Raw genomic sequence first — 27,391 nt, 5'->3', positions numbered from 1 at the left:
CGTACTTGTTTTGACAGTTTCTCCGGAGGTAAATGTAAACTAGATCCAGGAGGACATGACGGCTGTATTCAGAATGGATACTAGCTTTCTGCACAGACACTGTATACTGCCTACTATTTTTTTTAAGTATGTGAAACTGAAAGCATTATACAACTTTCGAACATTGCTACACTGCCTACTAATCACCTTGCATGTTTAAAGTCAGCATGAAATCAAAACTGACCCTATTAACTTTCTTAACACATGTTCATGGTCTTATTGTGCAAGAGTCGTTGGTGAAACTTCTACAAAAAAAAAATGTTTGTCTTCCTAAATTATTATCAAATAAATAAAAACTTGCTTTGGCTTTTTCAACTTTCCTTTTCAACTGATGCCACAAATAAAAAATAAAAAATAATAATAATTGTCTGTTTTCAGTCTTGTCATGATTATGATTAATTATAATTAAATGATTACAATTAATTGTCACACAAACTGTCCAGCTTCCTAAGGCTGTGTATACTATATGTATAATACTTAATGCTTAATACACATACACCTTAAGAAATAATTTATTCATATTTTACTTGGAACCATATAATAAAATAGATAAACAAATTAATCCTCATTTGATTTCCTTTAAGGCTTTAGAAACGTATCAGTATTGCACAAGGTTAGAATGACATGAAAATGTATATTTCGAGTATCAAAATATTTCTAAATACTAAAAATGTGTCTCTCGTCAACTTCATTCTTGGCGAAGTTTGTTGTTTTTTGAAACCATCCAACCAGTATATTATATTATATTATATTATATTATATTATCAAATTACATTAAATTACATTATAAAATAGTAATACATTCCGGTCCTAAATTCAACAACCAAGAACATTTGCCATTACATAAAGTATCTAAAAAAATTATAGTATATTGTGGTGAGCAGGGTGTGGCTGAGCAACGTCTGGGTTTCAGCCCCCTCCTTTCCACCCAAGAACAAACCTTGTTACATTGGTGCTGAAACCTGGGAAGGAGGAAGGATGTGCTGTCATGGAGTCCTCGCCACTGCGAGGCATGGAGCCCGATGCCGTCTGTTCGGGGGCCGGCGAACCCGTCTCTCTCTCCTCTCTCTCCCCTCTCTCCTCTCTCTTTTTCCCTCTCCTCCCTCCCCCTCTCCTTTACCTCATCCTGTTCCTGCTCCCAGGCATGCACAGGTCGGACCCGGAGACCATCCTGCAGCGTGGTGGCTGAGGCGCCAACACTCCCTTCCTAGAAATGGGGGGGGGGAATAAGTCGCAGGCCGGAGGACTCCCTGGCCTGAGTTTGGCGATGGGGGTGTGGCCGTGCGGCGTCTGGGCAGAGCGAGGCCGGGAAGATAAGTGGTGAATGAGTTCCACCTGTGTGCCACACCGGTCTCGCATTCAAGTGAGGAGCGGCGGGAGTATTTAATGAGAGGAGACTGTGGCTGACGGGTAGAGAGAAACGCACGGAGCTGTGTGTGTGGTTGTGTCCTTGTGTGTCAATGTGACTGCAGTGTGTGAATATGTATTGTGTTTAAGTTGAGCATAAAAGTTTGTTGGAGTGTACACCCGGTCCCAGCTTCCTACTTTCCACATCAACAACGAACCTTGTTACATATATATACTTTGTTTCTACTGTATATTCGTTTAAAAATTCCATTATTTGGACAGTAAAATATTATTGGAATTTGAGGTGCACAATAATCATGGTTATCTTAAACAATCGCTGTTAGATCAAAGTGTCACAATCAGGCGATTATGTAATATTTGCGAAAGGCCTAGATTGCGGAATTAAAATGGGTTGCAAACAATGTTTCATATTGACTTTAATTCAGTGAGTCCAGTCTTTTTGTATTTTTTTATGTTTAATTTAATTTTGTATAAAAAAGTCTTAACTTTTTGCAGTCCAAACAAATTATGAGTCAAGAAAGATATGTTAAAAATCACGGTTGATATCACTTCCGGTGCTTTCGTAACACTGGAAGTAGAAGGTCAGTCAAGAATTGCTTTGTGGGACACTGCGTTGTGTGCTTTGTTTATTTACTGCTTATTTAAGCAAATAGAGTGTATACCCATCTATACAGAAAATTCACATACTGTGCATAATTTATATACTGCATACTGCAGAAACAGTAAGCGTAGTAGCCAATGACTACTGCTCACATTGTAAAGCATTCTATCATTAAGAAAAATTCGCTTTTTACACCATCATGAGCACCAGCGTCTGATGGTATTTGTCTTTCTGCTTTTGAAAGCTGTCTCACTTTAAATTTTTATGAGCTTCAAATGAAAGAAAAACAGAGAGTGTGAGAGGAGGGGCTGGGAGACAGATGGATTGAAGTTGGAGGGGGATTGTAAGAGGAAGAGACATGAAAGGAGGATGCCAGTGAGTTTTGTGGAAAGTTGGAGCTCATTTGTTAGCGTCTTTTTTTTTTGTTTTTTGTAGTCAGATATATACAGGGCTCAAAAATAAGGGAGGCCTGGGGCCAGAATTGTCACTTTACCTAACATGCCAGTGCTGTGTTGTCTGTACATCCTGCACCTTGTCTTAACCAGATGCGGCGTGACAAAATGTCAAGCGATAACAGATATATTTTTCATGTAAATCTGAGCTTCTATCCTAATCAGCCACTACTGCGACAAGCAACACTCTAGTGGAATAATCTTCAATAGCAGTGAATGCATGGCCATAGCAAATGTTATTTTTGCATTCCCATTTGCTCCAACAGCAAAAGAAAAACCTTACATTAATGGCAGGTAATACAATACATAGTATTTTATAATACAAATAAATTCACACTAAATAATAATAAATAAATAAAAAATGGTTGATTTACACTGCTAAATAAGGTGGAAAATCATAGTTTGTTAAAAGGGTCCATTTTTTTATTTAAAGCATTTTAGCATAAGGCTGCAACATAACAAAATGTGAAAAAGATGAAGGGGCCTGAATACTTTCTGAATGCACTGTATTTATTATATAATATTATATTATACTGTATTTTTGTGCCACATGTAAAAATACATTTGCTAATAAAAGTAATTTATTTATTTATGTTTTGTGATGAGGGCCACTGAAAATGTTGGCAGGGCCAGTAAATATTCAAACAGGTTACTTGCTCAACTAGGCCAGCAGATGTAATCCTTATTGTTGAGCCCTGAATATTTGAGCAACTTCACTTGCTTGTAAATAATGATCAACAGCACTAATTCATCCACTGATATCCATTTAATCTCATTTACTCATCAGAGATCTGGTGTCTCATACATACTATGAGCTGCATATAGCGAAAGGAGGGAGAGAAAGAAATAGAGTATTTCATGGATGGCTAGGTTGCTATGGGAACAAGACATGGTCTCTCTTTTCCCCAAAAAAAGTGTCCTTGTTCCCTCCGTTCATACCACTCATTTCTCTCTCTCTCTCTCTATATATATATATCTTTTTGCCTCTGTGCAAGTCTCTCTTTCACTCTCTTTGCATCTCTCTCTCAATTCTCAGTTCTCTCTTCTCCGTCTCTTGCATTTTCCTCTCTCCCACACATTTTATCACTCTCTTTCTCTCTTGCAGTCCAGTTCTATCCTTGTCTTCCATAACCTCTCTGGTTCCCCCTCTCTCTCTGATCATCTGTCTCTTTAACACTCACTTATATTCTATTCTTTTCCCGGTTGTCATGGCAATAAGCTGGGGGTGTGTGGGTGAGAACAACCGAGAAAGAGAGAGAGTGGGCGTTTCGGAAGTGACATCTCTTGGGCAGTAACCTTGTTTCCTGTATGTAGATTTGGAGGGGCGGGAGATGTAATGTGTTGCTACAGTGACGCCGTGTGGAGACGAGCAGGTAGATCTACACGCTAGTTTGGGAGTTAACTAAACAGACCAGAGCTTCTGACCAGATTTTAAACAGTACTGCATAACAGAAGTGCAGTCTCTCTTTTCATAACTACACTGTTTCAGTGTGAGGATTAGCAAATAACAATCACTAATGATATCTCTTTAATATCTCAGTTGTTTCTCCTAAAGAGCAATGACAGTTCAGAGAGCTAACTGAGACATTGACTTTTCAGTCCATGTCCGTTAGCTATATGCTAGTGTAATGTTTAAACATTTACAAAATTATTTTAATATCATACATAAATAACCTCTACCTTGACAGATACAATTTCACTCACCTGTCTCTGTGACATCCAAAAAGAGTGAGGGGAGCATCTCACACTACTATAGTTAATCGGAAAGCTAACCAATCAGAAACATGTTTTTCCTGATTAATAATAATTTATCGATTTCGGTTCCTTAACTGTTCCATTAACGTTTCTGTTGTACTTTTGAGGAAGAAATTTGGAAATAATGAATGCAAATAATAGTAGACTTACTGCCCTTACAAGCCTGTTACACAATGATGAGATCATTTTAGATTTTAACAGAACAGATTCCTGTTAAATACTAATTAGGATATTTTAGTCATTCTTCATTCATTCCTCATTCATTCATTTATTAAATGTACCACTAATTACAACAAAACACATTATACTCTATGTACTGTATCTTTAACAACACATTGTCATCTCAACAACCATCCAGTAATAACTTTGATTTAAGCTTCAAAAGTCTTAAAGGTATAGTTCACCACAAAATGAAAATTCAGTCATTGTTTACTGACCCCTGTGTTGTTATAACCTCATTGGAGAAATTGTGAGGAAAAAAATGTTGCTCAGTGATGACATACAATGGCAATTTATGGTGACCACCAGCTTCAAAAGCACACTTTTAAAAGTTTAATTTACTGTAGAAGTCTAATAAATTATTCCATGAGATTCACGATTGTTATGAAAGCATACGATGAGGTTTGGTGAGAAACAAACTGAAATCTTATGTATTATTAGTGAAACTGCTGACCGACCGTTATTCTTCCCTGCACATTCATGAGACTACACGAGAGCAAGTTCAAGCAGCCCCCGCTCTTAAATGGGGCGTTCAAGTGTCAACTCATTTTGTTTATCTAAAAACAGGCCCATCACAGTGATAGAAACAACACAACACAACACAGCTGCACACAAACCAGAGAACAGAACTTACTAAACATATCTGATGAGTTTCTAGTCTGAGAAAGATGCATTCCTTATTAATTTCAAATGGAGTAACAGTTGTATGAACTAAATTTCTTTAGTTCATACAACTGAATCGTGGCTTATCGGAAATACTCAGAAATAGTCATTTGTTCGGGAATCGGACCAAACTATCTATTATTTTAATACTCTGAAGACTGCACGTTCGAGATCGGTGATGTATGATGTGAAAGTGTATAATAATAAAATAATAATAATAATAATAATAAAAAAAAATAATAATAATAATAATATATATATATATATATATATATATATATATATATATATATATAAAATCATTTGTAGATATTTTCTTTACAGATATTTTTCCTCTGTCAAACTTTAAATCTGGGATATGGTCAAAAGAGGGTCTTCAAAGGTTCTTCCTCTTGGTCTTGGGTATTTCTTAATTTTTGCATTTGACCAAGGGAGGAGACATCCTAAGCTTTCTTTAAATGTATAATGATGTCAGGTTATGTGGCATTTGGATCATTATGTAAAATTTCCAAAAGTGACCCACTTTGCCCACATTCACCCTACTGTGTATCAACAACGATTGATTTGAAACTATTTTATTTAAGTTATTTTGGAGTTATGAAAAGTATTTTAGTTTAGTTTGAGTTTTTTCCAATCATTTCAGTTTTAATTATTATTTCAGTTTACAAAAATGTTTTTACTTAGTTTTCGAAAAGAAATATCTGAAAAAAAGTATACTTAACTAAAACAACTGAGAACTCGTCTGATCTATGAAGGAGCAACCTCTGAGCAATAACATTTAGTTCCTTCTGTTGGATGACACACATCTTCCTTTTAAAGTGCATTATGATGTGAGGTCACATGTCCATCATAGTGCAGTAAAGCAGAAATGCTTTTGTGCATGCATCAAAGCACATCCTTAGTCTGCTTGAGTCTACTGTACAACATACTTTTGACATCTGTTAATGCAACACAGATATGATTACGAAACAGGCATTGCACAGAATAGTTGCATGTCCTCTGTGTTTTGTGCACTACCTGCCTGGGGCATGTGGAGATACTGTGCGAGTATTTTTAGCACTGTTTGGAGCGCAGCGATGTGAATAATCAGTGTTACTCCTCTTGGGCCGAGTAATGACAATGTGAGGCTGACCCATGCGTGGTATGTTCTTCGCATAAACAGCTTACATCAGCACCCACAACCCACAAATTAACAGAAGCACCCTCTTAGATGTGTGCTGGCCAATGACACCAGAACATGAAGAGGCGCCTTTGGGGTTTGTGTCTGTGGCCTGTGATGTCAGAGGGTGCTGAGGGTGCTGATTGTTGGATTTATTTACTGATTTATTTCCTATGTGCTGAAACAGTTTCTACTTTAAAGGTAATGGGCCTTATTCATGAAATATGGGGAGAACAAATTTGTATATAATCGTTAGTAATACCATCCTTACATAAATTGTCCCATTGAATTCATGAATGGATTCTAACACAAATTTGTTCTGTTGTGTTTCATGATGTGAGATATTCCGACTTCATATCTCCACTCTCTGACCATAAAGGCATCCCATTGCCCGATGCTTGAAAGATGACATAGGGAAAAAAAACCTGCAATGCTCCCTTTAGCTCAGCAAGGTTTTTGATTGTCCGTAGAGACGTCTCTTAGCAAACAAAATGCGGAGGGTAAATGATGATATGCAATGTTAGCATTTGTTCTACAGTATGTAAAGAATATAATTTACGGTATTTCACAAATTGAATGGGGGGGTGGTGTATTTGCTTGTTTTGATTATTGGGGGGTTATCTTCCCCCATCCCCCCCGGAATCTACGCCCCTGGGTGAATGTGCAATTTGGGACATTTTAAGTGGACTTTTATGTTGCATGATACTGGTACCACTTAAAAGGACAGAGCTGGATGTGACAGGCTATTTACATGGTGGAAGAGATTTAAGCTGGCTTTCTGTCAAGAGGAGAGCACAGAGAGCAGTAGAAAGCATGTTGCGCGACCCAGCAGTGGGAATACAGCTCAGAGCTGCGGAGCAATGCTGTGTTTGCAGTGTTTTGTCCAGTAAAAGGGGTCACTTTTTTGGCGTGCTGTTATGTTAAAGTTCTGTACATAGAGTTTAATGTAAAAACAAAAGGTAGCTGCTTTAAATTTGAGTCCTTATTCATTCATGAGCTGCTTTATTTCTATCGTAACAAATCAAATCACCAAATCACTTTTATTGTCACACAACCATATACACAAGTGCAATAGTGTGTGAAATACTTGGGTGCAGGTCCGAGCAACATAGCAGTCGTGACAGTGATAAAATATGTATAAAATATACCGGACCGCCATACTGTGAATTTAGGAATGAATTCTAATACAATTGCTTAATAATATTAATTAAAATACAAATGATAGACATTATTTTACTACAGTATAATAGTTGGCAGGGTTCTGAAAATAACACTGAATGTAATAGAACCAAGACTAAAGTTGACCAAAGAGAGAAAAACTGTAAATATATGTAGACTAAATATTTTAATATTTTAATTGTTAAAGGTAAAGTTACATGCAAAGTGAAATAGGGGGAATAGGGCAAAAAAAAAATTACGTGTGCTGATCAGTTTTTGCTTAATCCGCTGAATAATATTGGATTATGTACATATATCGTAAAACGTCATGGTTACTTTCGTAACCTCCATTACCTGATGGAGGGAACGAGACGTTGTGTTGATATAGTGACACTAGGGGTCACTCTTGGGAGCCCCAAACACCTCTGCTTTTTTGAAAAAAGGCCAATGAGAATTGGCGAGTGGAATTTGCATGCCACTCCCCCGGACATACGGGTATAAAATTTGCTGGTATGCAACCACTCATTCAGGTTTTGTTCTGAGCCGAGACCAGGTCCCGGCCATTTCAGTGGGTAGTTCAGCGTTGTGGCAAGACGGACACAATGTCTCGTTCCCTCCATCAGGGAACGGAGGTTACGAAAGTAACCATGATGTTCCCTGTCTGTCACTCACTCGACGTTGTGTCGATGTAGTGACACTAGGGGTCCCTATACAAAACGCCACAACTATCTGAACTGTGTTACATGAACTGGGGGTGTGTGACAGTCAGACCACTGTGTGCCTCGTAGCCAGCACACCAGGCTGTCACGTAACCTCCCCCAATGCTGATATGAGTGTCGAAGTCGACTGCCCAACAATAGGGACAGGCTAGCCCAGCCGAGGCCTCTTTCCCTCTCTTTTCTCCCCAAAAAGAGAGGAATTTGTTAACCGACTGGGAGCCATAAGTGTCTGCGTCAGGGGGTGTCCCTCCCAAGGGGAAGACACCGCAGAGACCACACCCCGCCCAAAAAGAAGGGGGGGGGGGGGTATTTTGAGTGGAATACGTCACATGGTCTTACAGAGTCTTGTCGGAAGTATGTCATGTGGAGAGGTCCCATGGTAGGTCCTACCTGAAGGGGGAGGAGTTTCTATAGAGCATGGTGACTGGGGGCAGAGTGGTCTCTGCCCAAGGAAGATGCAGTTTACCGACAGGGAAACGATTTTGCGGAAGCTATCACATGGGGTCGCCTTGGGGAAACCAGCACATGTGGAGCACCTACCTCAGTACAGGGTCTCATTAGCACACATACTGGGCTGGCAGCGAGTTTCTCCGCAAACTCACCAGCCAGAGGGCTAAGGAGGAAAGACATCCAGGGATCACAGTCTGTGAACATGACTGGAAGTCAAGAGCGCACGTTTTCACCTCAATTGAGGGGAAAGGTGCTATGCGCAAGCGGTACACCTGGCCAGCTGTCCCAGAACTTACCTGCTCATGCCTGCCAATACACGGGATGAGACCTGCTCAACCTGGAGATTGTAGAACCTCGCAAATGTGTCGGGAGCTGCCCAGCCTGCTGCTCTGCAAATGTCTGCCAAGGAGGTGCCACTGGCCAGGGCCCAGGAGGCCGCCACGCTCCTGGTAGAGTGGGCTCGTAACCCTGCAGGGGGTGGCACGTCCTGAGCCTGATATGCCATTGTGATGGCGTCAATGACCCAGTGGGTGATCCTCTGTTTGGAGACAGCCCTTCCTTTCCACTGTCCAACAAAGCAGACAAAGAGCTGCTCGGAGCTTCTAAAGCTCTGCGTGCGATCCAAATAGATACGTAAAGCTCGCATCAGACACAGAAATGCCAAGGCTGGGTCTGCCTCCTCCCGGGGCAGCACTTGCAGGTTCACCACCTGATCCCTAAAAGGGGTTGTGGGAACCTTGGGCACATAGCCCGGTTGGGGTCTCAGGATCACGTGAGAGTAACCCTGACCGAACTCCAGGCATGATTCACTGACAGAGAATGCCTGCAGGTCCCCTACCCTTTTGATGGAAGTGAGCGCAATCAGGAGGGCAGTCTTCAAAGAGAGTGCCTTAGGCTCAGCTGACTCCAAGGGCTCAAAGGGAGCTCCCTATAGACCCCGAAGGACTACAGAGAGGTCCCACGAGGGATTCAACCTCCTAGCGCCTCTCAGGAACCTGATGATCAAGTCGTGCTTCCCCAAGTACTTACCATCTACTGCATCATGATGAGCCGAAATAGCGGCTACATACACCTTCAGGGTGGAGGGGTACAGCCGCCCCTCAGCCTCTCCTGCATGAAGGAAAGCACCGATCCGACTGCGCATCTCTGGGGGTCTTCACGTCAGGAAGAACACCTCTTAGCGAATAGATGCCACTTCAAGGCATACAGACGCCTCGTAGGGGGCGCCCTAGCCTGAGTGATCATGTCTACCACCGCGGGTGGTAGGCCACTTAGGTCTTCCACGTCCCGTCCAGGGACAAGACGTGGAGATTCCAGATGTCTGGTTGCGGGTACCAGATGGGGCCCTGTCCCTGAGAAAGAAGGTCCTTCCTCAGGGGAATTCGCCGGGGGGGGCTGACGTGAGGATCGTGAGATCTGAGAACCATGTCTGGGTGGGCCAGTAGGTTGCTACTAGGATGACCTGCTCCTCGTCCTCCCTGACCTTGCACAGTGTCTGTGCAAGTAGGCTCACTGGGGGAAAAGCATATTTGCGTAGTCCAGGGGGCCAGCTGTGTGCCAGCGCATCTATACCGAGGGATGCCTCGGTCAGGGCGTACCGAAGCAGGCAATGGGAGGATTCCTGGGAAGAGAACAGGTCTACCTGTGCTCGACTGAATCGACTCCAAATCAGCTGGACCACCTGAGGGTGGAGTGTCCACTCTCCCCTGAGGGTAACCTGACGTGACAGAGCGTCTGCTGCAGTGTCGAGGTTGCCCGGGATGTGAGTGGCTCTTAGCGACTTGAGGCGCTGCTGACTCCAGAGGAGGAGATGGCGGGCGAGCTGTGATATGCAACGGGAGCGTAAACCACCTTGACAGTTGATGTACGCTACCGTCGCTGTGTTGTCCGTCCAGACCAACACGTGCTTGCCCTGGATCAACCTCCGCAGGGCGAGCAGTACTGCCAAAAACTCTAGGCAGTTGATGTGCCAACGCAGCCGCGGGCCAGTCCAGGACCTGCTCTAGGGGAACCCCTGCCTGTAGAAATGCAAGGTCGGTCTCTGGAGTCCAACTCCAAACCGAGAAAAGAGATGCCCTGTTGACCCGAAGCCCCAGTCGGCTGAGGTGCCGGAGCACGTGGTCCCTGTGTGCGCACAGCAACTCTCGAGAGTGAGCTAGGATTAGCCAGTCATCAAGATAGTTGAGGATGCGGATGCCCACTTCCCTTAGCGGGGCAAGGGCTGCCTCTGCGACCTTCGTGAAGACGCGAGGGGACAAGGATAGGTCGAAGGGGAGGACCTTGTACTGGTACGCCTGGCCTTCGAAGGCAAACCGCAGGAAGGGTCTGTGTCGAGATAAGACCAAGACATGGAAGTACGCATCCTTCAGGTCTATCGCCGCGAACCAATCTTGATGCCGGATGCTCGTTAGAATGCATTTTTGCATCAGCATCTTGGACGGGAGTCTGTGAAAAGCCCGGTTCAGTACTCGCAGGTCCAAGATTGGTCGCAGCCCACCGCCTTTCTTCGGTACGATGAAGTAAGGGCTGTAGAACCCTTTCTTCATCTCGGCTGGAGGGACAGGCTCTATCATGCCATTGCGCAGAAGGTAGCAATCTCCACACACAAGGTAGCGGCGTTCTTGCCCTTCACCGAGGTGAAGCGGACGCCGGTGAACCTGGGTGGGCACCTGGCGAACTGAACCGCGTAGCCGAGTCAGACGGTCTGGGTCAGCCATCGCGACAGGTTGGAAAGTGCGAGCTACGCACCCAAACTCTGGGCGAGGGGGACCAAGGTAATGATCACGTTGGACGTACCGGCAGGTTGGGCCTCGCAGCGGGGCGGAGCTCGAGGTGCCACATTGAGGGGACTCGAGCCCCGTGGCCGTGCTGAGTCCAGGGACATCGAAGCACTTACCTGGTAAACCTACAGGCCTTGGACGGGAGCCTTGGGCGCCCACACCAGGTGGCGGCGCTCTGCGGACACAAGTGCACCACGAGCGCCTTATCCACCTGGGGGATCACGGAATACCCCCTGCCCGCTCCACCATCGAGGCAGTTAAAGGTGCCTCCCACGATCTTGTCAGCTCCTCATGCACTTCCGGAAAGAAAGGAACCGGGGCGGGGCATGGCTGTGGGCGGCGCCATGAGCCTAGGAACCAGTCGTCGAGCTGCGAGGGTTCAGGGGAGAGTGCAGGGTTCCATGCCCGGGAAAGCATGTCCATCATTTCCGCGTCGGCATGAGACTGGGTGACCGTTCCCGAAGGAGGAAACCCAGCCGAAGCCTCTGCATCAGACTGGATGAACCCGCTCTCCAATGCTGCGCTCGATAACTCATCGTCTTCCCGAGCTCCAAACGAGAAGTTGAACTCGCGCTGAGACAAGCCGGCGGTCTGGGGAATGGGAGGTCTGTGGGGGGATACCTGGCAGAGGTGGTCCCATTGATGTTCCCAAATCGCCCCCAGAGCTAACTGACGCGGCCTCAAACCCGTAGGTTGAAGGAGGAGCTGCAGAGGAGCTGAAGGAGCTGAAGGAGTAGAAGGAGGAGCTGCGGGGAGCTGCTGTGGTGGCTTGCTTGTGAAAGCAAGCCGCGACCTCAACGTTGCCATGGTCATGTTCTCGCAATGAGGACATGACTCATCCACGAACGATGTCTCCGCGTGGGCAGTGTCCAGACACATAAGACAGCAATCGTGGCCGTCAGAAGCGGAGAGACAATGACCGCAACCAGGAATAACACACAAACAGAAAGGCATCTTTAAAAAGACGTTCCGTGTGTGCCCCTCTTTTTGTGAATGAAAATATACTTTTTTAGAATATACTCTCTTATTTTTGCTCTGCCGAAGCACCCAGGGGCGTTCTCTGCACTCCACGGGTGCAGAGGGTAGAAGCCGCTGAAATGCGCCGTAAATCCAGCAGTTTTGAGGTGCGTCTTTGGAAGAAATTGAATTTAGTGCACTAAATACAACCGCTCCACTCCGAAGAGAAAATCTGAATGAGTGGTTGCATACCAGCTCCTTTTATAACCGTATGTCCGGGGGAGTGGTATGCAAATTCCACTCGCCAATTCTCATTGGCCTTTTTTCAAAAAAGCAGAGGTGTTTGGGGCTCCCAAGAGTGACCCCTAGTGTCACTACATCGACACAATGTCGAGTGAGTGACAGATAGGGAACCAGAGGTCAGGTTCCTGTAGTTTTGTTTGTTTTTTTTTACCACTAAATAACACTGAAATTAGGTTTTTCCTTGCTACAGTCACTTCAGCTTGTTCACAGGGGTCTTTCAGACAACAAGGCATGATTTTCTATAAAGCTGCTTTGAAACTATGTGTATTGTGATGTATATTGCTATATAAATATAAATGACTAGAGTGTAGACAAACTCATTTTCTCAACAAAAAAAACATGAAAATTGTGAGTTCATATTAGTTTTTCTCAATAATCAAAATAAATGCAGCGCTGTTTAAGTTACTTAGTGTTCTGCTTTTTGTTGCCAATGTCAGACACTTTTGTGGCATTTATGATTTAAAAGACATTTATGTCAGATCCTTGAATAAGTTTGAGCGAAACATTTGTGGGTGCTTGCATCGTGAGGCTATGCATCTTATCGTACTTTATCGTGAAATTTGTGTATCATTACTTGCCTAGAAGATACATATGAATAAATGGTCTTATATTAAGGTTTATGTATTACAGCAAATATATAACAATGCAATTGATGTAAATGACAATTATATTGTTAATAAAAAGTTGTTCAGTAGTATATTTATATACAGTATACACACACACACACACACACACTCACACACACATATATATATATATATATATATATATATATATATATATATATATATATATAAATAAACTCAGCAAAAAAAGAAATGTCCTCTCACATTCAACTGCTTTTATTATAACGTGTAAATATTTGTATGAACATAAAAAGATTCAAAAACTAAGACATAAACTGAACAAGTTTCACAGACATGTGACCAAGAGAAATGGAATAATGTGTCTCTGAACAAAAGGGGGGGGGGGGTGGTCAAAATCAAAAGTAACACCAGCTGCATTAGCCACCAGCTGCATTAAGTACTGCAGTGCATCTCCTCCTCATGGACTGCACCAGATTTGCCAGTTCTTGCTGTGAGATGTTACCCCACTCTTCCACCAAGGCACTTGCAAGTTCCTGGACATTTCTGGGGGGAATGGCCCTAGCCCTCACCTCCTGATACAACAGGTCCCAGACATGCTCAATGGGATTGAGATCCAGGCTCTTCAATTGTCATGGCAGAACACTGGCATTCCTGTCTTGCAAGAAATCACACACAGAATGAGCAGTATGGCTGGTGGCATTGTCATGCTGGAGGGTCATGTCAGGATGAGCCTGCGGAAAGGGTACCACATGAGGGAGGAGGATGTCTTCCTGTAACACACAGCGTTGAGATTGCCTGCAATGACAAGAAGCTCAGTCCGATGATGCTGTGACACACCGCCCCAGACCATGACGAACCCTCCACCTCCAAATCGATCCCGCTCCAGAGTACAGGCCTCGGCGTAACGCTCATTCCTTCTACGATAAACGTGAGTCCGACCATCATCCCTGGTGTGACAAAACTGTGACTCGTCAGTGAAGAGCACTTTTTGCCAGTCCTGTCTGGTCCAGCGAAGGTGGGTTTGTGCCCATAGGCAACGTAGTTGCCGGTGATGTCTGGTAAGGACCTGCCTTACAACAGGCCTACGAGCCCTCAGTCCAGCCTCTCTCAGCCTATTACAGTCAGTCTGAGCACTGATGGAGGGATTGTGTGTTCCTGGTGTAACTCGGATAGTTGTTGTTGCCATCCTGTACACGTCCCACAGGTGTGATATTCGGATGTACTGATCCTGTGCAGGTGTTGTTACACGTGGTCTACCACTGCGAGGACGATCAGCTGTCCTTCCTGCCTCCCTGTAGCACTGTCTTAGGCGTCTCAGTACGGACATTGCAATTTGTTGCCCTGGCCACATCTGCAGTCCTCATGCCTCCATGCAGCATGCCTAAGGCACGTTCACGCAGATGAGACATCTTTCTTTTGGTGTTTTTCAGAGTCAGTAGAAAGGTCTCTTTAGTGTCCTAAGTTTTTATAACTGTGACCTTAATTGCCTACCGTCTGTAAGCTGTTAGTGTCTTAATGACCGTTCCACAGGTGCATGTTCATTAATTGTTTATGGTTCATTGAGCAAGCATGGAAAACATTGTTTAAACCCTTTACAATAAAGAATGTAAAGTTATTTGAATTTTTATAAAATTCTTTTAAAATCAGTGTCCTGAAAAAGGGACGTTTCTTTTTTTGCTGAGTATATTTTATATATAGATATATATTGATTTTATATGGGCAGTGAATCTATATAAAAAAAATATGTTTTAGGGCTGTAAATCAATTACACATTTTTAATTTAATTAATTATAAATTAATAGGGAAAGAGACAAAAATGCCTCCCAAAATCTAAATGTCAACTTGAGATAAAAAAAAAAATAATAATGCGTATATTTATTGCATTTAATATGAGCTCTAATTACTTACATTGAAGTATTTACTGTATGTTAATGAATCAATTAAATTGAAGTATTTGACATAAAAGAATGACATAATGAATTTTTAAATAGCGGTAGTTTGAAAAAAGCCCTCATAAAAGGTAAAACATTTTTTTTTTTTTTAAATAGCAAGCTTGATTCAAACTGTGCCATTGCACAGAATGTTGGAGCATATGTACAACACTCCAGATCTTATTTCTGATATATTATTTGTATTTTTTGTCATAGCTTTGTCATGGAAGACTACTGGGATGCAAATAGTCACTCTGAAAAAGTGAAGAATTTGCCAATTAATAAATTCTAGTAAACATACGGCTTCTTGAGTCCAGTTAACTGTTTTGTGAGTGTGTTTCTCTGTTGTTCTTGAGTGTTTGGAGGAAATATGACAAATGTGTGTGAGTCTGGACAGAACTGTCCTGTTGCTGTTCCAGCATCCCTCTGATGCTTCTGCCATCTGTCAGGGCTGTTTCTGATTGGCTGGAGGGTCAGTGGTAGGGACTAAGACACCAGGGCAGGATATCGCAGCAAACATGTTGCTTTAAGTGTAAAAGAGTGGGAAACGTATCCTGTCATAAGTTTGAGAGAAGAACTGGGATGAAGTTAAAATGTCAAAGGCCATAGCATTCCCTTTATTGCTCTCGCCTTGGCTGACAGGGCCAGAGCTGAAAACATGACAGCTGTACAGTGCAGTTTAAACCTCAGGGATGTACAGTGCCATCAATATCAAAGTCTGCGCATAAGTTATATGCTTGCAGTCTCAGGCAAAATACACCTAGTGTCTGTAAGGTACTATGCTGTATCTTGACCAAAAATTTAGAAAAATAGGTATAATGTATTGTGTTTGTGTTTGTGAATAAAAAGCGGTTTACATTGTTTATTAGGGGACAGTCTCACAAAGACAAACTTTTGACTATTGGCATAAAGTCTGGTCCACACTGTAGCTTATTCTGGCCAAGAACCAGCTTCTTAGACAGGAAGAGAACATCTGATTGACATGTAAAGTGACAAACCCCAGTTTGTTTTGTTTTTATATGCCATTAATGGGAGGGTTTATCTGAAACAGATGATACCACAATAATAGAAATAATAGACTAGAGTTCTGCACGGGTATAAATTTGAAGCCTGATCCTGTCCAGTAACAAAGACAGTGTGATCTGACATGACCCAACAGGCAATTCAAATTTTAAGCTCCAGCCAAACTCGAAATCGCTCTATAATTTCTTCTCCATGCAAGTACATTTGTGGCAATACTGTATTTTATGTATGCATCATAGGTAACATTCGTAACAGTATAGTAACAGTAAACATACACAGCTTTAACAAGGCACAGCTCAGCACACCAGACCATGTCTAAAAATGTGCCAGCAAAAAAAAAAAAGCAAAACGCGGCGCAACGGACAAAGACTTCCGTCCAGCGCATGTTTACGTAGAAAAACAATTGAAAAACAGTGCAGAGGCACGCAATAACACGTTTGGTCTGGACAGCCCCTAAATTGCCTGTTCGCTCGTGTTTGTGAGTGAGAGTGTGCAAAACAACTTATGTTAAAATAAAATAAAATATTTAAAATAAATATAGCCTATAATATTAAATATATATTATATTTTCAAAGTATGTATAATAATATTAATAATAATAATAATATATTTTTTTAAATTAAAATCCCGAACCCAACCTGAACCCAAAGTTACACTTGAAAAACGTTCCCAAAACCTGATGATTTTTTGGGTCCCGTCAGGCTCGGTTCTGGTAGCAGACTTCTATAATAGACATCCTAGACATAATAGACAGAGTCTATGGCAGCTCCGAGATCCATATGGTAAAAAGTTGTGAAATAAAGTCAGGACTTGGCTCTCTTTAAAGGAATATTTCGGGTTCAATTCAAGTTAAGCTCAGTCGACAGCATTTTAGGCAAAATGTTGATTACCACAAAAATGAATATCGACTTGTCCCTCCTTTTCTTTAAAAAAAGCACAGATCCGGGCTAGAGTGATTCACGTACAATGGAAGTTAATGAGGCCAACCGTAAATAGTCAAATACTTTGTTTCAACAGTATAGCCACAAGATGTGTTGACGTGTTAGTGTGATGAAATCACTTACTAACCTTTTCTGATACGTAATACTGTAATCCCTAAAATCCCAAAACAACCGTAAAAATACCCATTTAAACAACTATACAACTTTATATGTAAGTCCTTTTATAAAATTAAAAGCTTTATATTTCTGCCTTTAAACTTGGCCCCATTCACTTCCATTGTAAGCGCCTCACTGAAACTTCAATTTTCACTTTTTTTTTCATTGTTGATGGGTTTTCGAGCGGGAGGTGATCGCCAAACTGGATCGCGCAACCCACCCCCCGGGCAGTTAAGGGCCCACTGGCCCGGTCGGTAATCCATCCCTGCTAACAACCACTCAAAATACTTTAAAAACTGTGTAGCAACATCCTGGTACCCACCCAGAACACCCTAGCATTGTAGAAATAAGTTTTACTTAGGCAAGCACCACTCATGCTTTCTTCAGAAAATGTAGTTTACAGTTGCTGCCTCTGACACATGGTGGTTCCTCCTCTCCTCTCCTCTCCCCTCCTCTCCCCTCCTCTCCTATCCTCTCCTCTCCTCTCCTGTCTCAGATGCGAGGTATGCTGTCCCCCCCTCCTACAGACACCAGCCCTCCTTCGCAGCTGCTCCCTCCTTCGAGCAACCCGATTGGAACCCTCGTCTGTGTGTGATCTCTGGAAATCAGCTCTACATGTTGGACCAGGAGGAGGTATACCTATAATTACTGCACTTCCTCTAACATCAGCAGAGCATTTCCTCTCCAACACGTTCCTTTCTGAAATCTGTGTGCAATTAATTTACATGAGGATCTTAATTTGAAGTTATTTTGCTCAAAGTGATTTCTCCCAAAAATGAAAATTCGGTCATAATTTACTCACCCTCACATCGTTCTGAAACCATTTGACTGTCTTATGTGGAACAAAACTAAATGTTTAACAGAATGTCCTAGCTGCTCTTTTCCAAACAGTGCCAGTTAATGGGAACTGAGTCTGTCAAACTCCTAAAAAGTAGGGTACAACAGGGCTAAAGGCACCCTTTAAGGAAATTTAGCTTTTTTCTGGTCACAAAAATGTATCAAGGTCACAAATTGTTGGAGCAACATAATTTCTGTGAAAAGAAATAGTAAAAGGAAGGTTGTTTTGATTACAATTCCCCACATGATTGGGGTAAAAGGCCCCTAGGGGGTTTACAGTGATATTGTGTAGATATCGGGGAAATAGTTATAGGGCACAATTTGTCAACTAATAAAAAGTATTTGCTCTTTGATGCTTTTTGAGTAACAAATTAGGATGATGCTTACTCAAAATAACTACTTTAGAAAAAAAGTCAACCAATTCCTGTTAATTTCAAATACATTTGGCATTTTATTACATCATGTATTCTATAAACAAACTAATCACTATTATGATTGGATGAGTCAATGTGAGCCCACTTTGAACATTTTCATAACAAAACTATTCCCCCCACTTTAAAAAAACCAATGTGTTTAAAAGGGGCCTCTAGCCCCTGCAACAGGGGTCTTTTTTACCCAAAACACTTACTGAAAATTTTTTGATTTAATGACCTTAAACTAAGTTGAAAATGATAAACAAGTATTTTGTTTCAAAAGAAATGTGTTACTAAATAAATGTACAACACTTTAAAAAAAATATTAAATATTAGATCAAATTGCCTCAAAATCAACCTTTAGACATTTCACACAATGATCTCATGGAACAGGGAAATTTTGCAGTGCATAGTGACAAACAGGTGTGTAGGGATGTGCTGTGGTAGTTTTTGTTGAGATTTAGTGTTTTGGGAGAAAATAAAATCAATGGAGTCTTTTACCCTGCGGAGCCTTTAGCCCCGTTGTACTGTACCCTAAAAGTGCTCCATGTGACTTACAGTTTATATGCTGTATCTGTAATCATACAATAGTTGTGTGTAAGGACTGAATTATAAGTTATTATTCACTAGAAATATTTCCTATAATCTCATTTACATCCAGTCCTTTTTTATTTTACGTGGAAAAGAGCTGCTCGGAGATTCTTTAAAACTTCTTTAGTACTCATCACTAACATGAGGGAGAGTAAATAATGATTGAATTTTCATTTTTGGCCTAATTTTCCCATTTTCTCAAAAAATATTTATTTGTATGGCACTTTTTGTACATTGTTTCAAAGAATTTTAACAAAAAATAGCCAACAAGCCACAGGTGAAAATAGCAAGAAACTTCCTAATTATATAAATACGGTATATAAGTAGCAACAAAAACTTCCTATAGCTGGGTTCACACTGAATGATTGTAGCCATGATTTTACCATCTGTGGCTAATTTTCTTGTTATAGGCAGGGGCGGTTCTAGGGTCAAAGTAGGCTATATACAGGGCTTATAGCCCAGACCTCTGTGGATACCAATGGGGCCATCCTTTGATTAAATATTGGTAAATAATACACTTTATAATAAAAGTTTGAATGTTTAAATCTGTTATTTATAAAGCAAATCTTTAAATATTACTGGAACTATCAGGTCCCACCTACTTTTATCTCACCCTCAGATGTGCTCAAAGATTAAAAGTTGTGTGCTTTTATCACTTTGTTTTAAAGGAGTCATGACATGAGGAATTACATTTTCCTGTGGTCATAGGGCAAAATCGGCAAATTTTGATCCCTTAGTGTGACGTGCACAGATGGCCGATTAAATACTTTTGTGAAGTTTTGGCAGTGTCAGAAATTGGCCAGATAAGATAAAACACTCAGTCAACTTTGTCAATTGGGACAATTGGGTCCAAAATCGTGGCTACAATGTGTATTGTCTCACATAATGTCACACAAAGTGTCATGCCTTTTACCAAAAATTTCACTAGGATCCAATCATACAGTGACAAGCAACAATAGTAAAAATGACTGTTTAAAAAAAAAAAAAAACAAGTGTGCACCCGGCTTAAAGGGATAGTTCACACAAAAATGAAAATTCTCTCATTATTTACTCACCCTCATGCCATCCCAGATGTGTATGACTTTCTTCTGCAGAACACAAATTATGATTTTTAGAAGAATTTCTCAACTCTGTAGGTCCATACAATGCCAGTGAATGGGTGCCAAATAAATTTTACGCTCCAAAAATCACATAAAGGCAGTATATAAGTAATCCATATGACTTTGGTGGTTAGATCCATATTTTCTGAAGCAATATGAAAGGTGTGGGTGAGAAACAGATCAATATTTCAGTCAAGTTTTGATAGAAATTCTTCTCCCTGCCCAGTAGGGGGTGGTATGCATGAAGAATGTGAATCACCAAAAAAACAAGAAGAATGTGAAAAGTGAATGTTAAAGTGGAGGCTGACTGAGTAAGGAGGAGAATTTATAGTACAAATGACTTAAATATTGATCTGTTTCTCACCCACACCTATCAAATCACTTCTGAAGACATTGATTTAACCACTGGAGTCATATGGATTAGTTTTATGCTGACTTGTGTGATTTTTGGAGCTTCAAAATTTTGGCACCCATTCACTTGCATTGTATGGACCAAAAGAGCTGAGAAATTCTTCTAAAAATTTTCATTTCTGTTCTGCTGAAGAAAGAAATTCACACACATCTGGGATGGCATTAAGGTGAGGAAATGATGAGAATTTATATTTTTGGGTGAAATATTCCTTTAATTATGGACACAGTTAAGTAGCCAGCAACGCAGATAAGGTCCCAACCGGTGCGGAGAGCAATGAGAGGCTCTTTAATCAGAGATACAGTCTCGTCTAATTGCAGCTGTTTTGTTGCATATTCCGATAAGGCCACACTTTGAATAGATGTGAATCAGTCGTGACAGGCTAATGGCTGTCACCTCTGTGAAGATGAACCATGAAATATTCATGCTTGTCACTCATCTCCTGTAGGGTAAAGTTGCTTCCCTGTTTGTTTGTGTGAGGGTCTTCATTCAGGTCATGTAGTGAATGACAACCGTCTCCTCCATGCAGACATGTGTGCTGTCAGAGTCTGCAGGAGGTTGAGCTTTTCTCTGATTGTTTTCAGGATGTGCTGAAGACTGAGGCAAGGAAATTAGTTTTCGATCAATACTTGCTGCTCTCACTTGAAGGAATAGTTAACCCAAAAATGAAAATTCTCTCTTTATTCACTTACCCTGATGCCATGTGTATGACTGTCTTTCTTCAGCTGAACACAAAACAAATTTAAGATAAAGCTCTGTCAGGTCCTTATAATGCAAGTACACGGTGTAACGAGTAGTTGCTGAGATGAGACGGGAGACTCTGGATATGAAGATGAAGTGAAACAAACGTGAACTCTAATAGCAACAAACAAGAACTGACCAAGAGGGAACAAAACTACAGGGTATTTATACACACAAGGTCTAATGAGGGAATGGAGAACAGGTGAGAACAATGGGCCGCAGGAGGTGAAAACTTAGGGGGCGGAGACATAGGTGGATCTAGAGGCGGAGCAGCAGGAGTAGGGATTTGAGATCCCAATGGCGGAGCTGGAGATGGGTCCGGAGACAGAGCGGGTGGAGGAGTCGAAGGAGGAGTCTCAGAATGAAAAGCAGGCAGAGGCGCACAAAGAGCCGGAGTTTGAGAGTCAGGAGGTGGAGCTGCTGGAGGATCAAAAACTGGACACTCAGGAGAAGGACCCGGAATGGGGTCGGGCTGAGCCACAGGAGGATGGAGGATTTGAGACTCAGGAGGTGGAGATAGTGGCGGAGTGGGCTGAACCATAGGAGGTGGAGTTTCAGGGGCGAGGGCGGAGCCGGGAGAGACCTGAGGGGCAGAGCCGTGGAAGGCGGAGCCGTTAGCGACTGGGAACTGACCTCCATGGTCGTGTGCACTGGCAGCGACTGGGGAACGACCTCCGTGGTCATGAGCACAGGTAGTGCCTGGGGAGCAGGAGCCCTTCTCCTCCGCTTCTGGACTATCATGAGCAAAGCTGTGGGTGGCTCGAAGGGCGGAGCCGTGGTGGCACCCCCTGAAAATTCCACTAGGACTGAAACAAGCATGAACGCTGGCTCTGGGACGGACGCGGCAGGTGCAGGCATTGGCTCGTTGGCCGTGGGAGGCTTGGAGCATGGAGCCGTGGATGCAGGTTTTGGCCCGATGTTCCTGCCATAATCCACTGTGTAAGGGGAACCGCAAAGTTCCAGAGCCTTCTCCACATACTCAGAGTGTCCACTGAGGATCAGCCAGAGGCATCAGTTCCTTCAGTACACTATTCAGACTGGTCCGGAAGAAAACCACCAGAGAGTGGTCAGGATAGTGCACTAAATTCGCTAGTTCTAAAAACTCACAGATGTGATCCTCAACTGGACAGTCCCCTTGCTTGAGCAGAAGAATTCTGACACCCACTAGATCCATGTTGGTTAGTTCTTCTGTAACGAGTAGTTGCTGAGATGAGACTGGAGACACTGGATCTAATTGCAGGCTTTTAATGAAGATGATGAAAGTGAAACAAACAAATGTGAACTCAAATAGCAACAAACAAGAACTGACCAAGAGGGAACAAAACTAGAGGGTATTTATACACACAAGGGCTAATGAGGGAGTGGAGAACAGGTGAGAACAATTGGGAACAGATGGCAGTGATGAGGGTAGTGCATTATGGGAAATGTAGTCTGGGGGAAACAGAAGACAGAGGACAAAAACCACTTCAGAATAAGAGTCCTTGAAAACACGACGGAAGCACACTGTGACACACGGGTGCCGGCACTTTGACGGTCCTAAAGTCACATTTAAGCAGCATAAAAGTAATCCATGCGACTCCAGTCAATCAGTATCTTCTGAAGCAAATCGATAGGTTTATGTAAGAAACAAGTTGGTAATTAAAATGTTTTTAAGCTTTTTAAAAGTTAATAATGTTTTAATTATCGATTTATTTATTTTTTATTCTGGAATCATTTACTCACCTTCATGTTGTTCCAAATCCATAACACCTTCTTTCTGCCATGGAACACAAAAGAAATCATTTAGCATAATGTTCAAGTTTCTCTTTACATACATTGAAGAAAAAAAAAAATGTTGACCAGGACTTTTAAAGCAAGATTTTCTAGGCTTAAATGTCGGTCTGTTCCTCACACAAAGCTATTGTTTGGCTTCAGAAGGAGTATAGTGCACAAGTCATATGGACTAATTTTATGATGCTTGACAGCTACAATCCCCATTGACTTTTATTGCATGGAAAAGAACAACTTGGATATTCAGCCTAACACCTCCATTTGTGTCCTTGGATGAAAAAATTATGCAAGTTTGGATCAAACTGAGTAAGTGATGACAGAATTTAAATTTTGGGGTGAACTATTCCTTTATCAGAACAAATTTGGAGTGCCATAAACACATTATACATTAATAATTGTCGTGTTTTTATCCTTTGCATAAACACACCTATTTTTAAGATTTAGGCATTTCAGTTTTACAATAATAATAAAAAATAAAAATAAAAATCAAATTGAATTGTGTAATGTTTAAAAAATTTAATTATTAAAATTATTATTTTTAATTGTAATTTTATTTTATTAAAGATTACTTAATTTTGTTATGAAATTGAAATATGTAAATCTTAAAATTATTTGTAGCTGCAGAAGCCCCCAAAAGTATTTGAATACTTAAAATGTCAAAAGTTACAGTACTAATTATTATTTAATTTAAAAAAAATATTTTTTTTTTTTTTACCGAACTCTGGTAAAGGTGTATGGAGATTTAAAGGAATAGTTCACCCAAAAATGAAAATTCTCTCATCATTTTCTCACCCTTCAACGTGTTTGACTTTCTTTTGCTGAACACAAAGATTTTTAAAAGAATATATCAGCTTTATTTCTCCATAAAATGCAACTAAATAGATACCAAAATTTTGAAGCTCCAAAATTACTACATAAAGGCATTACATGTAATCAATGTCTTCAGAAGCAATATGATACGTGTGAGTGAGAAACAGATCACTATTTAAGTCATTTTTTTACTTTCAATCTCCACTTTCAGTTCCACATTCTTCATCTTTTGTTTTTGGCAATTCACATTCTGTGTGCATATCGCCAAGTATTGGGCAGGGAAGAGAATTTATAGTAAAAAAAAATGTAAAAAATATATTCTAACGTAATATATTCGAGCCGTTAACGTTTTCCTACGCTAAACAGAGATTGTTTTCATTGAGAGAAAAGGTTAAAGGAATAGTTCACCCAAAAATGAAACTTTTTTTTTTGTCATTTTCACCCTCATGCCACCCCAGATGTGTATGACTTTCTTTCTTTTGCAGAACACAAATTAAAACTTTTAGAAGAATATCTATGCTCTGTAGGTCTTCACAATGCAAGTGAATGGTGACTTGAAATTGTAATCTTCAAAAATAACAGGCAGAATAAAAGTAATCCATACAACTCCAGTGATTAAATCCATATCATCTGAAGCACTATGATAGCTGTGGGTGAGAAACAGATAAATATTTAAGTCCTGTTTTTTCTTTTAATTTCCACCTTTGACCAGCCCCAACCAGTAGGTGGCGATATGCACATAGAATGAGAATTGCCAAACAACAGAAGAACAAGAATATAGTAAGTGAAAGTGAAGGTTTATGGTTAAAAAAAATAGGACTTAAATATTAATCTGTTTCTCATCCACACCTTTCATATCGCTCCTGAAGACATGGATTTAACCACTGGAGTCTTATGGATTACTATTTTGCTGACTTAGGTGATTTTTGGAGATTCAAAATTTTGGCCACCATTTGCTTGCATTGTGAGGACCTACAGAGCTGAGATATTCTTCTAAAAATCTTAATTTGTGTTCAGCAGAAGAAAGAAAGTCATACACATATGGGATGGCATGAGGGTGAGGAAATGATGAGAGAATTTTCATTTTTGGGTGAACTATGCCTTTAAGAATGGATCACATGAATATATGAAAGACATGGTTTGACGAGCGCAATAGACCTTTTTCACACTCCGGGTTTTAAAACACAGAAGTAAACGATTGCAGGGTTAACTTCGACAGCGGTGAATGGGAGACCACAGCAAATATTATTTTCACTTACCCATTTGCTCCAAGAGCAAAAGAAAAAATCCACTATTACATTTGAATGACTTTCCAGAAGAAAAAAAAAAATAGAGAACAGTGGATTAAGATGCCAAATTTACCATCACTCTCTCAGCAGCTGTAATAGAATCCCCCTCGCAGCTGTGGTAATTAATTATTTTAAACTAATTCCAGGGTAATATAACACAAAGCATAATGTTATAAACTTACACTCAATATTTAAACAAATTATCATAAAAAAAGTTTCCTAAATTTACGCTGCTAAATAAAGCGGAAAAACAGTCTGTGAAAAAGTCTGTGCGTCATCACAGTCTGTGAAAAAGGTCTATTTTCTTGTGTACTAATAAAACAGGAAGTGTGGATGGGCGGGTCGATCCTAAAGTAACAATACTCCAATACTGATTTTGTATCGAGATGACACTCATAAAAATATCGATACTAAAGGCTTTTACTAAACTAGGGATTTTATTATTTGTTTAACGTGAAAACTATTGTGTTTCTATAAGATTCAAAGTGACAAAAAATAAACTATGGAAGCAAATAGTTGCATGTGATCTTAACGTGCAGAAATGCAGAAATGTCCGATAATTTGCCGTTTAGGACTATACATTTAAATAAAATATGTCTTTTAAATATAAAGTTGGCTAAAATAACCCATTCAATCATCAGAAATTGCAAAAAAGAAAAGGTGTTGATATCAGTTTTGTCGATACTGATCTTGATATCAGTTTACCTTGTTAGTTTGAAATGGGACACCTCATTTTGTCTTTAACTATGGGAAAATCTAGTATGTAATGGGATGGGTGGCAGACGTAAACACAGTGATGAACTTGACATGAAACACCTAAACGAACTGATTCACTAACACGAATTGGACTTCCCAAAACCGCATGAGAGAGAGGACAGTTTAGAAGGGACTATTGTCTCAGTTCGCTCTCTGTGCAATACAGTGTGACATGTTGGAAAAAGTAACTTGTTAAAAAAGCTACAATGATCTGAAAACAAGAGAACCACTGTCAGGTGCCTGCAAAATGTAGTATGTAGTGTTGCTACAAGTTAGTAGCTTCACTACTTTTAGTTAATTACTCTTAACACTGCTAGCTGCTGTTTTTTTTTTTTTTTTTTTTGTAGGTGAAGAGTTAATTTCCATGTCTTTATGAGAAAGCTGTATATCCATCTATCCGTATATTACAGCTGCCAGATTTGACTGATTGCAACTGTATTTTTCATCCATAATTTAGTAATTGCTCAGTACAAATGAAACAGAACATAATATATCTCTAGTATGATATTCATAAGGTCAGGATCTCGCCACAAATTACTGAACATACAATGAAAAAAAGTTTTTGTCTTGTTTTCCAATAAATATGTTCCAGTAAATTTCTAAACCTGCTTGAAGCAAGATTTATTTACCTCAGTAGCAAAATGACAAGATATTATGTCTATTTTTTTCTTATCCCAATAGAATTTTTTTTTCTTGCTTTAAGCATCAACAACACAATTTTTTTTTAAATTTATAAAAAAAAAAAAAAAAAAAAAAAAGGTATATATTGTCATTTAACTTATTAGGTAAAGGTATCATGTTTAAAGGATGTTTTGATACTTTTTCTGGAAAACGAGGCAAAAATACTGAGTAAGAAAACTATTTTTGCAGTGTAGCTCAAATCTCCGGTGCAAAGCATCATCCCGTGTCATTTATTACCAGAGCAGCTGTTGATATAAGCAGACAGATATCATCCTTTTTCTTTTTAGCTCTGACATTCAGCTGTGATATTGTGGTACCGTGGGGTTCGCAGGGCAGATCTGGGATGGAACAGGATGCCAGCAGATTCAGTTGAGGTTCGGGGTCGGTCAAGCTACCTGCAGGGTTCTGTCAGGCTGGGTTGTGATCTATTTGCACCCCATTAGGACAGAACAGAGTCCACACCTGCTGCTCTCCTGCCCATTCCATCCCTCACCTGCCCCATCACACAGCTGGGCTGGTTTGGGCTGTACAGACATATGGCGTAGCCTCCTACAGTGCGGCATGGTTATGTTTGCCAAGCATGAGTACAGCCCTCTCCTCCCCTGTACCTGATTTTGGCTGCATACACAGACACACAAAGCGTTCTCACGTTTAAAAAAGGTACAGTACACTGAGCACAACAAAATGGAAAGCAGGGGTCGGTAGTGTTACAATAAATAAAACAAAGTAATTT

At 40.9% G+C, this 27,391-nt stretch overlaps 1 protein-coding gene across 6 annotated transcripts in view; it reads left to right on the top strand.

Moving 5' to 3' along the window:
- LOC127453083 (ras/Rap GTPase-activating protein SynGAP-like) overlaps positions 1 to 27,391 on the top strand; it is a 178,992-nt gene that overhangs the window by 27,294 nt on the left and 124,307 nt on the right. For all 6 annotated transcript variants that reach the window (XM_051719144.1, XM_051719142.1, XM_051719138.1 and 3 more), the window contains exon 2: positions 17,758 to 17,894. In XM_051719144.1, the coding sequence (XP_051575104.1) occupies positions 17,758 to 17,894 (137 nt within the window). The remainder of the gene's footprint in view (positions 1 to 17,757; positions 17,895 to 27,391) is intronic.

Source organism: Myxocyprinus asiaticus, chromosome 15 (assembly GCF_019703515.2).
Source record: "Myxocyprinus asiaticus isolate MX2 ecotype Aquarium Trade chromosome 15, UBuf_Myxa_2, whole genome shotgun sequence".
In the NCBI taxonomy this organism is placed as follows: Eukaryota; Metazoa; Chordata; class Actinopteri; order Cypriniformes; family Catostomidae; genus Myxocyprinus; species Myxocyprinus asiaticus.
The sequence above is the reverse complement of the archived record's forward strand: the minus strand, read 5'-3'. Positions and strand labels throughout refer to the sequence as shown.